Consider the following 17,838-nt stretch of genomic DNA (forward strand, 5'->3'; position numbering starts at 1 on the left):
CAGCTTTTTTATTTCAAGTTATTTCCTTTGGTTATATACACTAAAATGAAATTTACAAGTCAAAGGGTGTGATCAGTTCTACTACAAATTACTTTTTTTCCCAGTTGATAACCAGCAAAGAGAGATATAATAATATGGGGTGTCACCAACAGTGTCAGACTTCCTTCATAGGCCTATCAGTCTCACATTTGACCATTTTATTTTATTTTTTATTATTTTTTATATAATTTTATTTATTTATTCATTTTAGAGAGGAGAGAGAGTTAGAGTGAGAGAGAGAGAGAGAGAGAGAGAGAGAGAGAGAAAGGGGGGAAGAGCAGGAAGCATCAATTCCCATATATACCTTGACCGGGCAAGCCCAGGGTTTTGAACCGGTGACCTCAGCATTCCAGGTCAACACTTTATCCATTGCGCCACCACAGGTCAGGCCCATTTGGCCATTTTAATGTATTTTTGTTTACTTGAGAATTATGATGTATTTTGCATGATTATAACAGAGATTATGGGTGTTTTCTCAAGTGTTTTACATTTCTATTTTGTGAATTATATCTTTATTTCTTACATATTTGCCACAAATTGCTGCTTTTAAATCTTAATTCTATTCATTTTTATTATTCTGATATTTAAATTTTTTATGTAGTTAAACTCATCAGCTTTGTAAGTTTGAAAGTATAAACTCACTTATACTTTCTCCTATTGCTTCAGTAGCTGGAAAATTGTCATCCCCCCCCCCCATTGATTTGGTTGGTGGAGGAGAGAAAGAGAGAAGCATCAATTCACTATTCCACTTCGTTGCTCCATCTAGTTGTATAGTCATTGATCGCGCCTTCTATGTGCCCTAATTGGGGATCACGCAACCTTGGCATGCCAGGATGATGCTGTATCCACTGAGCAACCTGGCCAGAGCTTATTGTCATCTTTCTATAACTACTATGAATATATGATTCTTGGTAGTTAAAAATTTAAAGAATTTATCATGGTATTATTACGTAATTACTTTATTTAATATTATGTATTTTTCAATCTGGTCCTTTTTTTAAATTTTATTTTTCAACTATAGTTCGCATTCAATATTATTTTGTACTAGTTTCAGGTGTGCAGCATAGTGGTTAGTCACATACTTTACAAAGTGTTCCCCTCTATATTTCTAGTACATACCTGGCATCATATGTAATTATTGCAATATTATTGACTATATTCCCTATTCTATACTTTTCATTCCTATGACTATTTTGTAATTACCAATGTATACATCTTAATCCTTTCACCTTTTTATTTACCTCTACCCCAACCCCATCCTCTCTGGCAACAATCAATCTGTTCTCTGTGTCTTTGAGTCTGTTTCACTTTTGTTTGTTCATTAGCTTCCACATATAAGTGAAATCATGCTATATGTCTGATTTACTTCAGTTAGCATAATATCCTCTAGGTCCATCTATGCTGTCCCAAATGGTAAGAGTCATTCTTTTTCATGACTGAGAAGTATTCCATTATATTTATATATATATATGCAATGACTCATTTGTTGATGGGCATTTGGGTTGCTTCCATATATTGGCTATTGTAAATAACACTGCAAAGAACATAGGGGTGCAATTATTCTTTCAAATTAGTGTTTTAAATTTCTTTAGTTAAATACCAAGAAGTGGAATTGCTGGCTCATAGGCAGTTTTATTTTTAATTTTTTGAGGAACCTTTATTTTTTATTTTATTTTTTTTTTCTTTTCATTTTTCCGAAGCTGGAAACAGGGAAGCAGTCTGACAGACTCCCGCATGCGCCTGACCAGGATCCACCCGGCATGCCCACCAGGGGGCGATGTTCTGCCCCTCTGGGGCGTCGCTCTGTTGCATCCAGAGCCATTCTAGCGCCTGAGGCAGAGGCCGCAGAGCCATCCCCAGCGCCCGGGCCATCTTTGCTCCAGTGGAGCCTCGGCTGCGGGAGTGGAAGAGAGAGACAGAGAGGAAGGAGAGGGGGAGGGGTGGAGAAGCAGATGGGCGCTTCTCCTGTGTGCCCTGACCGGGAATCGAACCCGGGACTCCTACACGCCAGGCCGATGCTCTACCGCTGAGCCAACCAGCCAGGGCTTTGAGGAACCTTTATACTGTTTTTTACAGTGCTGCTCCAGTCTGCATTGCATGAGGGTTCCCTTTTTTCCACATCCTCACCAACACTTATTTGTTGATTTATTTGATGATAACCATTTTGACAGGTGTGAGGTTATATCTCACTGTGATTTTAATTTACATTTCTCTGATGACTTAGTGGCATTGAGCATCTTTTCATTATGTCTATTGAACATCTGTATATCCTCTTTGGATGTGTTTATTTGGGTCCTCTGCTCACTTTTTAATTGGATTGCTTGTTTTTTTGTGTTGAGTTATATGAGTTCTTTATACACTTTTAGTATTAAGCCCTTGCCAGATGTATCATTGGTGAATATATTTTACTACTCAGTGGGTTGTCTCTTCGTTTTGTTGGTTTCCTTTACTATGCAAAAACTTTTTTGTTAGATATCATCTAATTGGTTTGGTTTTTTTTCCTCGTTTTCCTTGATTGAGGAGATATATCTGAACAAAATATTGCTAAGAGAAATGTCACAGATTTTACTGCAAGAATTATAGTTTTTTTTTAGTCTGATATTTAAGTCTTTTATCTAGTTTGAGTTTATTCTTTTATATGGTGTAAAAATGTGTTCTAAGTTTCAGTTTTTTGCATGTATCTGTCCATTTTTCCCAACAAAATGTATTGAATAGATAGTCTTTTAGCCCATTATATGTTCTTGCCTTCTTTGTCATATAGATATTAATTGAATTTGGCCTTTTTTCAATGTAGAATTTATTTCAGATTGGTAATGTATAATCTTGAGTTTTCTTCTCTAATGAAATTTGACTTCTGTACTCTCAAACAGTCTATTAGAAAAATATTACATAAAAACAAGAGGCTTGGCCCTGGCCGGTTGGCTCAGCGGTAGAGCGTCGGCCTGGCATGCGGGGGACCCGGGTTCGATTCCCAGCCAGGGCACATAGGAGAAGGGCCCATTTGCTTCTCTACGCCCCCCCCTTCCTCTCTGTCTCTCTCTTCCCCTCCCACAGCCAAGGCTCCATTGGAGCAAAGATGGCCCGGGTGCTGGGGATGGCTCCTTGGCCTCTGCCCCAGGCGCTAGAGTGGCTCTGGTCGCCGTGGCAGAGCATTGCCCTGGGTGGGCAGAGCGTCGCCCCTGGTGGGCGTGCTGGGTGGATCCCGGTCGGGCGCATGCGGGCGCATGCGGGAGTCTGTCTGACTGTCTCTCCCCCTTTCCAGCTTCAGAAAAATACAAAAAAAAACAAAAAACAAGAGGCTTCACTGATAGTCTATTTAAAGGTAGATGTGTTTGTATGTTTACTTTTTTTTTTTTTAATGTTTATTTTACTGATTTTTAGAGAGAGGAAGGGAAAGAGTGAGAGAGAGAGAAAAGAACATCACTCTGCTCTGACTGGGGATCAAACCAGCAACCTCTGTGCTTTAGGAACAATGCTCTAACCAACCGAGCTATTGGGCCAAAGCTGTTTGCTTTTCTTAAAGTTTTATACAGAAATACCATGATTGTCTTCATTGTATTATCCCCTTGGTTCATTGTAAGAAGATGGTAATTAAGACTCGGGGAACTAACTATTCTATTGCTAAGTGTTTCTCCTTAATTGAAATTTGGATTTATAAATGATATTTACATTAAATAACATGCCTAATTTTTTTGTTATTAAACTTGTTTATTGCCTGAAAAACAATGATTACCACGTAACCTGCTAAATAATAGCCTACCCCCCCCCCCTTTTGTTTTCTTAGTACACTCAGAAGAAGCCTTGTTTCTACTGGCAACCTGTTACTACCGCTCAGGAAAGGCATATAAGGCATATAGACTCTTGAAAGGACACAGTTGTACAACACCGCAATGTAAATACCTGCTTGCAAAATGTTGTGTTGATCTCAGCAAGTAAGTTTAAAAAATTTTTTTATCAGTTTTAAATCCTGCCTATGTCCATTTGGTCTAGTGTGTCATTTAAGGCCAATAGTTCTTTATTGATTTTCTGTTTGGATGATATATATAAAGCTGTCAGTGGTGTGTTGAGAACTCCAACTATGATTGTGTTTTGTCTGTTTCTATTTTTAGTCTGTTAGTAGATATCTTATATATATTGGTGCTGCCTGATTCAGTGCCTATAAAGCCAGTATCAGTGGCCACCATCAAAGCTGCCTGGCTCTTGTAGGTTCACATTTAATCTGGACAGATTGTAAAGAAACTGCAGAGCCAAAAACTGGTGGTCCATTTTCCTTTATTCTATACTCACACTCAGCAAACGAGTAAAAACACACAGCGGGAAAACACTTCCTTTTCCATTCAGGGCTCCCAAAGCCACTGACTCATCCAAGTTTTCCTAGAATCAAAGGCTTCCACCTCACCAGTCTTACTCACCTCTGTTCCCCATCTTCTTCTCTTGCACAAACTGGCTTCTTCAGCATTCCACTATTTTGGCTGCCTCCCCCATGTGGCCTCCCTGCCCTGCTACTACATGGATTCCTCCTCTCTCTACCCTGGAACAATGTGGTCTCTTCTCTCCAAAATAGCCTCCTAGCTCCTCCTCTTAAAACCTTTCTGCATGAAAGCCCCTCCCTTAACACACATTAGCATAACCAAGCCCCTTCCCAAGCAAGAAGGGCAATTAGCGGTATCACGTGAGAGCATCACCAGTTAAAGCAGCAGCCATATTTAATGAGGTAAGCAAAAAACAACTTAATTGCCTGATATCCCACCCCTTTGTTCACTCTGCAATCTACAATCCACATTACCGGCATTCCTGTCCAAGGAAATTAGGCACATTACACAAATTACAACAACAGCACAAATCATACAATTTCAACAATTACAAAGATGCACTTCACCAGTCTCTGAGCACTTTGCCAAAAGCACAAAATGTCCTCAGAGCTTCTCTCCAACTGGATGAAAAGCTTCCTGGTGCAGAAAGGCCTCCAGCAAAGCCACCCTCTTCCCCCATCAGTATTTCACATTGTCCAAAATCCGTTAAGTCCATCCAACAAAGGAGCAGTGCCCACACCGGTCGTAGTCCAGGAATCAGTCCACGCATATGGGCCTGTCTCTTCCCTCATCCCAGAAATCCTGGCAGCTTTTAAGCTGTCCCAAGGAGAAACACGTGGCAATGGCGGCCAGTATTTCCACTTCCACTCCAGAGACATTCACCCCTTTGTCCCCAAATCTCAGCAAACCCATCAGCGGCTTACCAGGCACTCCCTGCCATTCCAGTGGCCACTCAGCGGTGCAAGCTCAGTTCCTGGTCCATCCATCCATCCATCCTCCTGCTGCCACTGTTTACCTTCTGGAGTCTCCAGATCACAACTCCAGCCCAATTCTCCTCATCCTCCAAAGAAGACCTGGAAATGCCACCGCCTGCCTTTTGGCAATTTCCAGGGCAATCTGCACTTCACCCACCTGCGATTCCTTCTCCAGAGGCTGCTCCATTTCCAGGTGAAACTCTCCAACCTGGTCTGCCTCCTTCTCCGGCACTTCCTCCAGCTCCAGGGTTGGCATCTCTTTCTCCTGCACTTGCTCCAGCTCCTTCACTGCTCGTTTTGCAGGTTCTGGGCAGCCTTTTCCACAGAGTTCTCGGATTCCTCACGCATGGCTGTAAATAGCCTCACGCATGGCTGTAAATACCTACGGTCCCCAAAAGGACAGTCAAGGGGAATCACAACAGCAGCCAGTCCTCTATTTCACCACTCAGGGGTGGTGGAGGCTCCATACCGATCTGATCTGAATCCTGCCGACTATGCCAGTTGTAAAACCAGTAGCCATAGCTACCATCAAAGCCACCTGGCCCATGTAGGTCCGAGTTTAATCTGGACAGATCGTAAAGAAACTGTAGAGCCAAAAACTGGTCATCCATTTTCCTTTATTCTAGATAATTGTTCCTAAGTTAAGTTGTAATACATTTTGATTCTGGGAGGTGGGAGTTGTAACATCCGCCTACTCCGTTGCCATTTTCCCAGTCCATTTTCCTCTATTCTAGACTCGCACTCAGCAAGCGAGTAAAAACACACAGCGGGAAAACACTGCCTTTTCCATTCAGAGCTTCCAAAGCCACTGATTCATCCAAGTTTTCCTAGATTCAAAGGCTTCTACCTCACCAGTCTTACTCACCTCTGTTCCCCATCTCCTTCTCCTGTACAAACTGGCTTCTTCAGCATTCCACCATTTTGGCTGCCTCCCCCATGTGGCCTCCCTGCCCTGCTACTACATGGATTCCTCCTCTCTCTACCCTGGAACAACGTGGTCTCCTCTCTCCAAACAGCCTCCTAGCTCCTCCTTTTAAAACCTTTCTGTGTGAAAGCCCCTCCCTTAACACACATTAACATAACCAAGCCCCTTCCCAAGCAAGAAGGGCAATTAGCGGTATCACGTGAGAGCATCACCATGTGAGAGCAGTGGCCATTTTTAATGAAGTGAGCAAAAAAGAACTTATCTGCCCAACAGTGTCTATATATTAAGAAGTATTGGGTCTTCTTGATATAGTATCCCCTTTACCATTATGAAATGTCCATCTTTGTCTAGTGTTATCTTTTCACCCCATTAAATTTAATTTCTAAATTTAAAAAATGTTAAAAAACTTTGTCTCTGATTTTATTCCTAGTTGCACTGTAGAATTATAGATAAAATTCTTTTGGTTTATTAAACTGATTGACTCCTCCCCTCTTTATTAGTAGGAGAGATTTGTCATTTTAGTAACTTTTGAAATGTTTTTACAATATTCAATAGCATTATTATTATTCTTTAAAAAAAAATTTATTTCTTTTCTTTACGGAGACAGAAAGAGTCAGAGAAGAGGGGTAGATAGGGACAGACAGGAACGGAGAGAGATGAGAAGCATCAATCATCACTTTTTCATTGCAACACCTTAGTTATTCATTGATTGCTTTCTCATATGTGCCTTGACCACGGGCCTTCAGCAGACCGACTAACCCCTTGCTCAAGCCAGCGACCTCGGGTCCAAGCTGGTGAGCTTTGCTCAAACCAGATGAGCCCAAGCTCAAGCTGGCGACCTTGGGGTCTCGAACCTGGGTCCTCTGCATCCCAGTCTGATCCTCTATCCACTGCGCCACAGCCTGGTCAGGCTATTATTATTTTTTTTAATTCTCCATTGATAAGAGAGAGAAAGAGGAGTAAAAGAGAAGTATCATCTCATTCCACTAAGTTGTTCCATTTAGTTGTGCATTCACTGATTGCTTCTCATACATGTCCTGATCAGGGATACTTTGGTGTGTTAGGATGAAACTTTATCCACTGATACACCTGGCCAGGGCTATAGCATTATTTTTGTTATGGAAAGATTTTATTGTTATGGAGTAAATGATAGAATTTAACATTGGAGAAAGTTAAGTTCTAATTCCTATCATTCTCTAAAGTTTCGAGTGTTATTTCCTTTCCTTTGTTTTCATTATTAGACCAATTGGAATAGGCCTGAAAACCTACTTACCACTTTACCTGAGATGAATGCTCCCCTGTGTCTAGGTTGTTGTGTAATTATTTGCTTTTCAAGACCATTCTGTTCATAAACCACTACTCCTATGCCTTTGAAGCAATGGGGCAGATTTCAGAAGAGTACTACTTTTGCATGCTACAGTTAAACCAAGTCAACCGTCCTAGTTTTGAATCTGGAGACAGCTAGAGGTATAGGTAGTTAGTTCTGTTAAACTCTTTCTGTGCCATAAGAGATGGAATAATGGTAAAAGTGACTAGACAGATATGTAAAAGCCTGTATGCATATTTACTTTGTAGATTTATAGGTTTATTTTATTTGATGACTCTTAAATGAAAGCTAGCTGCAATATTTATAAATTTTCTGAGGTATTTGTTATTCAGTTATTTTTATTTCAAGGATTCTAATGTTAAATTCTTAAAAATCCATTCAGTTTTTTAAGCCACTTCTTAAGGTAGACATTCTTATCCCATTTACAAATCATTATAGTTTTTTTTAATCCTGTTGATAGTAAAAAACTTTAAATACTACCTTTCATGTGTGAACTTACTTGGGAGTTTTCTACATGATTACAAACCCTTATATACTCTGATATGCTAAAAATATATTCTGAAATCAGGCAATAAGTTTTCCTTTAGTGAACATTTATGATTTTCTATGTCAAGAAAACAATTGACAAAAAGAGATGAAGTGCTATTCAAGTTTTATTTATAAACCTAAAAATGAGGCAATTAAGTATGCAATTTTTAGTTAAAATATGTTAGTATTATCTAATTTGCTTACAGATTTCTATTTCAGGAATTATAGAACTAAGAAGGATTACCACATTTATTAATGAAAAACTATTTATATTTTTTCCCCCAGTATAATGGCCTTTCATTTCTTTTAACATGAATATTGTGTATGTTTGTTGTTCAGATGAGGTTTGTACATACAGAAACTAAATTTAACTGGTTCTGTTTTTAAAGGCAAGACTAGAATTTTAAGATCATAAATTTCTAGTCTCTCAAATGATTCTAAATACAAGTTTATTGATATTCTAAATAGACCATGAACTTTTTATTTTACCTGTCTATATTAAGAGGTACATTAGTGATGAAGAATATCTTTACACTTGGGACTTTTTATATTGACTTTGTAATCTGTACATTTGTGTTTTAAAGGCTTGCAGAAGGGGAACAGATCTTATCTGGTGGAGTGTTTAATAAACAGAAAAGCCATGATGATATTGTTACTGAGTTTGGTGATTCAGCTTGCTTTACTCTTTCATTGTTGGGACATGTATATTGGTAAGTAAGAATCATTAAAATTATCAGAAAATTGTTTCCAGTACTAGAATGCTTTGTGGTTTTCAAAACCTGTGCTGATCTGCGTTTCTGAAATAGCATGTGGCTGAATAGCACACAGTCTTCTCATCTCTCTTCCTGTCTTGCTCTTCCTCTCCTTCTCTCTTCCCTTTTTCTCTCTCTCTCACTAAAAAAAAGAGCTGCCACTTCTACTTTGTTAGAAAACCTGATAATTTAAAATACTACATATTTTTAAAGCATTTAAGTCACTTTCAAAATTACCACTGGCATATTATATTAAAAATTAAGAAAATGAGACTGAAATTTGGATGCTTTTTATATTTCCTTCATTAATTTAGTTATCTGACAGTAAATTAAAAACATTACAATAATTAAGAAGGCAGTGACAGTTTATTTTATCATTCCTTTTAATTTATGTTCTCTCTGCTTTCATTGACTTTTGACTTGAACTACCCTAAATAACAGAGATTGGAGGATAGTAAGAAGGGGAAATTGGTGGTATAGGGAAGCATCAAGAAAAGTATTCTCAGGACTTTATGTAAGACTTACCTAATTTCTGTATCAAAAGTTTCCTTTATAATAAATGTTTTGGGTTTTGCAGGCTGTCTAATCTGTTTGTCTTTACAGCAAAACAGATCGGCTTGCCAAAGGATCAGAATGTTACCAAAAGAGCCTTAGTTTAAATCCTTTCCTCTGGTCCCCCTTTGAATCATTATGTGAAATAGGTAGGTTTACAGAAGTGGCTGTGGTGGTGGTTGGGGGTCCCCCATTTCCTCTTCTTAATTTTTACTCCTGCTTAATTTTTGGAATGTGATACAAATTATCCAGAAAAAAATTTTTTTTTCAAAGCCTAAGGGGTTGTTAAAATTGAGAATAAGAAATAAGATAGAATCATATGTTTCTAAAATATGTGATCTTTCTTGTATCCTCTAGCATGAATTGTATTATGAGTATAGTACCAACCAAAACAGCTTTCTGGATAAGAAATAGAGTGCCCCAAGCAGACACTTACATAAATAAGACCTGGAAATTATGGGGAGGTAGCATAAAAGATTATTTTAAAACATTATGTTTATATACATTAAAGTGCTTAAAACTTTATTGTAATATCTACTAGATTTCAACTCTCCACCCTCATTCCTTACTTTGAGCCAAATTAGGTCTAGATTTTTGCTTTCTGCTTTAAAACAAACACAGAAATCTGCATTTTCCTGTGATTTATTTTATTTATTTTAGGTGAGAGGAAGGGAGATAGTGAGGCAGACTCCCACGTGTGCTCCGACTGGGATCCACCCAGCAACTCCTTCTAAGGCCAATGCTTAAGCACAGAGCTATTTTTAATGCCTGAGGCTGATGCGCTCCAACAGAGCTATCCTTAGCGCCCAGAGCCACACTTAAACCAGTTGAGCCACTGGCTGCAGGAGAAGAAGAGGGAGAGAAAGGGGAGGGGAATAGGGGGAGAAGCAGATGGTCACTTCTCCTGTGTGCCCTGACCTGGAATCGATCCTGGATATCCATATGCCAGGCTGATGCTTTATCCACTCAGCCACTGGCCAGGGCCTGATTTATTATATTTAAATCAATGTCATTGCTGTTTAGTTTATTTCCTAAATTTACAGCTTTATCGTAGGAGTAAATTTTTGCAATAAATGGATGGATTGGCTTTGGGAAGGTAAATTTGATTAGCTAAAACACAGGAGAACTTTAAAACTCCAGAGAAGGCCTGTTTCCACTGATTTATGCATACCTGAAAAAAGATTGACCCTCATTTCTTCATAGGCAAACTTTTTTTTTTCCCTTCACAGGTGAAAAGCCAGATCCTGACCAAACATTTAAATTAACCTCTTTACAGAACTTTAGCAACTGTCTGCCCAACTCTTGCACAACAGTAGTATCTAATCATAATTTATCTCACAGACAGCCTGAGACTGTTCTAACAGAAACACCCCAGGACACAATTGTAAGTGTATCATTCTATAGTGTTCAAAATATTATGAAAATAAAAAAAAATTATGTAAACTAAGTGATGTATTGTAAATGACATGGTAGAAATTTTCTGTTTCAGGAATTAAACAGACTGAACTTAGAATCTTTCAATTCAAAGTATTCCTTGAATACTGATTCCTCAGTGTCTTATATTGATTCAGCTGTAATTTCACCAGATACTGTCCCTCTTGGAACAGGAACTTCTATATTATCTAAACAGGTTCAAAATAAACCAAAAACTGGTCGAAGCTTATTAGGAGGACCAGCTGCTCTTAGCCCATTAACCCCCAGGTAAGACAAATAAAAAATAATTTAAAATGTGCTATAATATTAAATGATCTTATAATAATTCATATTATTAGTCATATAAATTAATATGAACAACTAGAGGTACAGTGGTACCTTGAGATACGAGCAAACCAACAAACAATTTTTAAGATACAAGCTGCAACTTGATCCATATTTTTGTTTGAGATCCAAGCAAAATTCCGAGATACGAGTCGTGATTCAGGAAGTTGCCACTAGTTGGCGCGTTGGTGCACAGGTCCAGTATTGGGCTGCACAACACCAGCATCTCGTTCTTTCTCACATGTTACCCACAGACTGAAGTTGAATCTCATGTGTTGTACTCGTTCTTGCATCATTTTTGCATTTTTTACTAACTTTTTTTGTGTGCTATCATGGGGCTGAAGAAAGTGAGTGTAAAGGACAGTGGTGAGAAGAAGAGAATGAATGATATCGATAGAAGTAAAGCAAGAAATAATAGAAAAACATGAGCAAGGTGTATGAGTGATTGAACTGGCAAGGCTGTACGACTGCAGTACATCTACAATTTGTACCATCCTTAAACAAAAGGATGCCATCAAAAGCGCAAATCTAGCAAAAGGAACTACAGTTCTGTCCCAATTAGGGGCAAATATCCATGAAGAAGTGGAGAAGCTTTTGCTGGTGTGGGTGAAAGAGAAAGAGCTGGCAGGAGATACAGTAACGGAGACTGTAATATGCAAAAAGGCACGTATTATTTATGACGACTTGAACAAGAAAGAACCATCAACCTCAAAAGAGGCAGCAAAATATACGTTTTAAGGCAAGTCAGGTCACAGCTGGTTTGAAAATTTCAAGAAGAAATCTGGCATCCACTCGTGGTGAAGCTGCTAGTGCTGACGGTAAGGCAGCTGAGGAGAACATCGTGTGTTTTGCTGCGCTTATCGCAAAGGAAGGCTACATTCCCCCAACAAGTGTTCAACTGTGATGAAACAGGATTGTTATGGGAAAAAATGCCCTGGAGGACTTTCATCACTGCAGAGAAGAAGCTGCCAGGCCATAAACCCATGAAGGACCGGCTGACCCTTGCATTGTGTGCAAATGCTAGCAATGACTGTAAAGTAAAGCCACAACTAGTGTATCATTCCGAAAATCCTCAAGCCTTTAAGACTCACAAGATTCTTAAAGAAAAACTGCAGGTTATGTGGTGCATCAATGCTAGGGCATGGGTTACACGGCAGTTTTTTATTGAATGGGTAAATCTTGTCTTTGGTTCTGCAGTGAAGAAATATCTTCAAGAAAATAAACTCCTGATGAAAGCATTACTAATCCTTGAAAATGCTCCAGCCCACCCACCTGGTCTTGAAGATGACATTCTCGATGAGTTCAAATTCATGAAAGTCCTCTATCTCCCACCCAACACGACTTCAGTCTTACAACCTATGGATCAGCAGGTCATTTCCAACTTTAAAAAGCTTTACACAAAGCACTTGTTCCGCTGCTGTTTTGAGGTGACCGAAAAGACAAATCTAACCTGAGAGTTTTGGAAAGATCACTACAACATCGTGACATGTTGACGCATTATTGACTTGGCATGGCAAGAGGTTACAAGAACCTTGAACTCGGCATGGAAAAAGTTATGGCCTGATGTTGCAGACAGGAACTTCAAAGGATTCGAACCAGAGACCGAGACCAAGGTAGAAGCGTTGGAGGAGATTGTGTCCCTCAGAAAGTCGATGAGTCTGGAGGTAGATGAGGGTGATGTAAACCAGCTCATCGAGGAACATAAGGAGGAACTCTCAACTGAGGAGTTGAAGGAGCTACAGATGATGCAACATCCAGAGCTTCAGCAAGAGATTAGTGAGGAGGAGGTGGAGTCAGAGGAAGTGATTTCTACAAGTGAAATTAAAGACATGCTGGCAAAGTGGGAGAAGCTTTTAGGTTTCATTGAAAAGAAACAGCCAGAAAAAGTTTCAACTGGTCGTGCTTCAGCACTTTTTAATGACACTTGTTTGTCACATTTCCATAACATTTTAAAAGGCAGGCAAAAGCAACCCTCTTTGGATAGATTTTTATTGAAAAGTCCTGCAAGTGAAAGTGCCTAATGTGCAGCCAAAAGGGCAAAAACAGGTGATGATTATGTGAAAAATACGTAATGTTAAGCTTAGGTTAAGTTTAAAGTTAAGATAGTGCATTTTTTTTACAATTAAGTTTTTGTGGTTTCATTTTAAATAAAGAAAGTGCAGTTTTAGTTTTGTTTAAAGTAAATGCAGTTTTAGTTTACATTTAGTGTTAAGAAAGTGCAGTTTTAGTTTCCATGTCTACAGTGCCTGCATCCCTTCCTCCCTCCCTCCTCCTCCGCCATTCACCTCCGTTAGCCGCACTCATCTGTCTCCAAGGTAAGAACACAGTACTAAATAACACTTTTTTCTTTCATATATTTTGTTCTGCATTGGTAAAGTATACATGTGTGTTTCTTAATTAAAAACATGTCTTTTTTATAATTTAGGATGGTTTGGGGATGTTTCGCAGGGCTGGAACAGATTAAATCTATTTCAGTTATTTTAAATGGGAGAAATTTTTTTGATATACGACTTGACTGACTTACGAGCTCGGTTACAGAACGAATTAAACTCGTATCTCAGGGCACCACTGTATTTAATAAGTCAATAATGGATCTATTCTGTTTTTATAAAAACAAGTAAAAAACTAAATTACCTGTAATAAAAATTTAATATTAAATGTTGGAGAAGATTTAAAACTCTTAAGGATGCTAGTGTATGCATTAAAAGATACTGTCTTTATGGCTGTACATCAGTGAATAGTAATGGAGCTCTTGAAATATTGGGATGTTTATGATATAATCAGACAATGGTTGTTGTTAAAGTGCTTTTTCCAAAACATGGAGGAAGGAATGACACATATGAAATAATTGTGTCAAAATGATTAGAAGTATATGTGAGTATAAATAAAGGAACTCAATCCAGAGGATATATATCCAAAAGTAGCAAAAATTATATGCTAGAACAGACTGTGAATTGAGTCCGAGGTCCAGGGACCTATGAAATAGCATAACCATGAGATGACAACAAACCATTCAATCCAAAATGGATTCATAAATGGATTCAATGGTCTTTAGAGACATTTTTCCTGTAATTATGTTTAAATCCCATAAATTCCAAAATTTTGAAGTAATTTGATCATTTGGAACTTAGCTTTTAGAAAACCACTCTTATTTCTAATAAATCTCCTAGAATAGGTAGTTGCTGTTCAATTTAGCCTTCTTTGATTGTTTTTTTTAATTTTTAGTTATGGTGGGTGGAATAGACTACATTCACAGCTTATTTTTAATCTGCCCCTTAGATCCTCACTGCCCCCAAGACTGATTTGCCATTCTCTTCCTTTTAGACCTTCTAATTTAAGTATACTGCTGCTTTATATATGCCTTGATGACTTTTTGACACCTTGATTTCAACCTCTTCTCAGTTTTGGGATTTTGCCATTAGAAACCCCAAGTCCTGGAGATGGATCCTATTTACAAAACTACACTAATACATCTTCTGTAATTGATGTGCCACCCACCGGAGCCCCTTCAAAAAAGGTATTTTCCATGTAAAATACAGTTTTTGTACTGATGAAAGAAATTCATAAAATTCAAATCTATAAAAAGCAATTTTATAGAGAGTCTAACTTTATATAATTATTGTTGCCTTAGAGATGTTGCTCCAAATGTGAACAGTTATCATTGTCATAGTCTCCTGGTTATAGTCAGAGACACAAAGTTGGCTGTTCTTCTCATCACATTAGATTATAACTCACAAGCATATATATATATATTATATATATATATATATATTTTTTTTTAAACAGGGACAGAGAGAGGGATAGATAGGGACAGACAGACAGGAATGGAGAGAGATGAGATGCATCAATCATCAATTTTTCGTTGCGACCCCTTAGTTGTTCATTGATTGCTTTCTCATATGTGCCTTGACCGTGGGGCTACAGCAGACCGAATGACTCCTTGCTCAAGCCAGCAACTTTGGGTCCAAGCTGGTGAGCTTTTTACTCAAACCAGATGAGCCACGCTCAAGCTGGCGACCTTGGGGTCTCGAACCTGGGTCCTCAGCATCCCAGTCCGACGCTCTATCCACTGCGCCACCGCCTGGTCAGGCTCACAAGCATATTTTATTTCAGCATACAGCTAAATAAACATACTCAGATTTTTACTTTTAATTTCCTGTATTTTTATGAAATTAAGATTGTTGCTATTATTATGAATATAAATAAGAAATTGTGCCTGACCTGTGGTGGAGCAGTGGATAAAGCATCGACCTGGAAATGCTAAGGTCGCCGGTTCTAAACCCTGGGCTTGCCTGGTCAAGGCACATATGGGAGTTGATGCTTCCAGCTCCTCCCCCCCTTTCTCTCTCTGTCTCTCCTCTCTCTCTCTCTCTCTCTCTCTCTCTCTCTCTCTCTCTCTCTCTCCCCCTCTCCTCTCTAAAATGAATAAATTAAAAAAAAAAAAGAACTGCTGTAGGTTTACTTATCCTCACCAATGTGTGGTTTGTTTTTTTTTACAGAGACAAACAGTGAGAGAGAGGGATAGATAGGGACAGACAGACAGGAACGGAGAGAGATGAGAAGCATCAGTCATCAGTTTTTTGTTGCAACACCTTAGTTCATTGATTGCTTTCTCATATGTGCCTTGACCGTGGGCCTTCAGCAGACTGAGAAACCCCTTGCTCGAGCCAGCGACCTTGGGCCCAAGCTGGTGAGCTTTGCTCAAACCAGATGAGCCCGCACTCAAGCCGGCGACCTCTGGGTCTCGAACCTGGGTCCTCTGTATCCCAGTCTGACACTCTATCCACTGCGCCACTGCCTGGTCAGGCCCACTGTGTTTTTTAATTATACTAATGTTAAAATGATAAAAAGATCGACTAACATAAAGCCAGCTATTTCTGATAATCTTATAGTTGATCCTCACAGATGTATAGTAAATTTATAGTAAATGTGTAATTAATGAAAATATTTGACAGTATTTTTCTTTTTTCCGTTGACTTGAGGGGGAGAGGGAGGGAGGGTAAGAGAGAGAAAGAAGCATCAACTGGTTGTTCCACCTATTTGATCCATTTAGTTGTGCACGCATTGATTGCCTCTCGCATGTGCACTGACCAAGGGTTGAACCTACAACCTCAGCACTCTAGGACAACACCTTATCCACTAAACCACCTAGTCATGGCCCAACTGTTCTTACAGTAAATATTGGAACAAATTTTGAGACTCTCTATAATATATTTTTAAAGGTCTATGGCAGTAGAGGCCAAAGTGCCATTTGTTTAAAAGATATTAGCCTGACCAGGCGGTTGCGCAGTGGATAGAGCATCAGACTGAGATGCTGAGGACCCAGGTTTGAAATCCCAAGGTCGTCGGTTTGAGCGTGGGGGTCGCTAGCTTGAGTATGGGATCATAAACATGACCCCATGGTCATTGGCTTGAGTCCAAGGTCGCTGGCTTGAGCAAGGGGTCATTCGCTCTGCTGCAGCTGCCCAACCCCTATCAAGGCACATATGAGAAAGCAATCAATGAACAACTAAGATGCTGCGATGAAGAATTATTGCTTCTCATCTCTTTCCCTTCCAACCTGTCTGTCCCTGTCTGTCTGTCTGTGTCTCTTGCTTAAAAAAAAAAAATCTGTGATGCAGAATATATTTTATGAAAATTAAATTAGATTTTGCATGTAAAATGCCTATTGCTATGTTTAATACATGTTTAAGAAATGGAAACTAAATAAGTAATAAAGATATGTGAATAACCAGTATAGCCCCTTTACTCTTCTAGAAACATGTTTCTTCTTGTTTTTACTCTTTTACTCCTGAACTTTCTTAGAGTCTGTAAAAAATTTTTCTAGGCCTGACCTGTGGTGGCACAGTGGATAAAGCGTCGACCTGGAATGCTGAGGTCACCGGTTCGAAACCCTGGGCTTGCCTGGTCAAGGCACATATGGGAGTTGATGCTTCCTGCTCTTCCCCCTGTTCTCTCTCTCTCTCTCTCCCTCTCTCTCTCTCTCCCCTCTCTCTCTAATAAAAATGAATAAATAAAATCTTTAAAAAAGTAAATAAATTAAAAAAATTAAAAAAAAAAATTTTTTTTTCTATATTAGCTCCAAGAGTGGTGAAAAGAGACTAAAGAACAGTTATAAAGTGTGAATTATTTTAAATGGGAAAAGTTGACAACTACCTGATATTGTTATAAGAGTGAAATATAGCCTGACCTGTGGTGGCACAGTGGATAAAGCGTCAACCTGGAAATGCTGAGGTCACCTGTTCAAAACCCTGGGCTTACCTGGTCAAGGCACATATGGGAGTTGATGCTTCCAGCTCCTCCTCACCTTCTCCCTCTCTGTCTCTCTCTCTCCCTTTTTCTCTCCTCTCTAAAATGAATAAAAAAATAAAGATTTTATTTAATGATTTAAAAAAAAAAAAAAAGAGTGAAATATAATTGTTGAAATTAGTTTATTACAGTTATAAGGAGGCATATAGAGTTAGCATGCCAGGTGAAATAGGCCAAAATCAGGCAAGCTATTGCAATCAAGCAAAATTAGACAGCAAGAGGTACATGAGTTCAGTGTCCAATTAATAAAAGCCACTACTGTCTCATCCTCTTCTGCCTCTGTTCTCTTCTTACCCTATTATAAGATGGGGTAAGATAGTTATAAGAACTATCTTAGAAAAGTTCTACTTGTAGGTCTGCA

General features: G+C 38.9%; 1 protein-coding gene across 5 annotated transcripts in view; it reads left to right on the plus strand.

Moving 5' to 3' along the window:
- Positions 1-17,838, plus strand: part of CDC27 (cell division cycle 27) — a 78,364-nt gene that overhangs the window by 22,170 nt on the left and 38,356 nt on the right. For all 5 annotated transcript variants that reach the window (XR_010729469.1, XM_066262679.1, XM_066262680.1 and 2 more), the window contains exons 3-8: positions 3,824-3,971; positions 8,691-8,816; positions 9,462-9,559; positions 10,640-10,794; positions 10,900-11,111; positions 14,571-14,685. Coding sequence is in view for 4 of the 5 variants with exons in the window: in XM_066262679.1 (XP_066118776.1) it covers positions 3,824-3,971; positions 8,691-8,816; positions 9,462-9,559; positions 10,640-10,794; positions 10,900-11,111; positions 14,571-14,685 (854 nt within the window). In the remaining variant the exon portion in view is untranslated. The remainder of the gene's footprint in view (positions 1-3,823; positions 3,972-8,690; positions 8,817-9,461; positions 9,560-10,639; positions 10,795-10,899; positions 11,112-14,570; positions 14,686-17,838) is intronic.

The sequence above is a fragment of the Saccopteryx bilineata genome, chromosome 2, assembly GCF_036850765.1.
Source record: "Saccopteryx bilineata isolate mSacBil1 chromosome 2, mSacBil1_pri_phased_curated, whole genome shotgun sequence".
Taxonomy (NCBI): Eukaryota; Metazoa; Chordata; class Mammalia; order Chiroptera; family Emballonuridae; genus Saccopteryx; species Saccopteryx bilineata.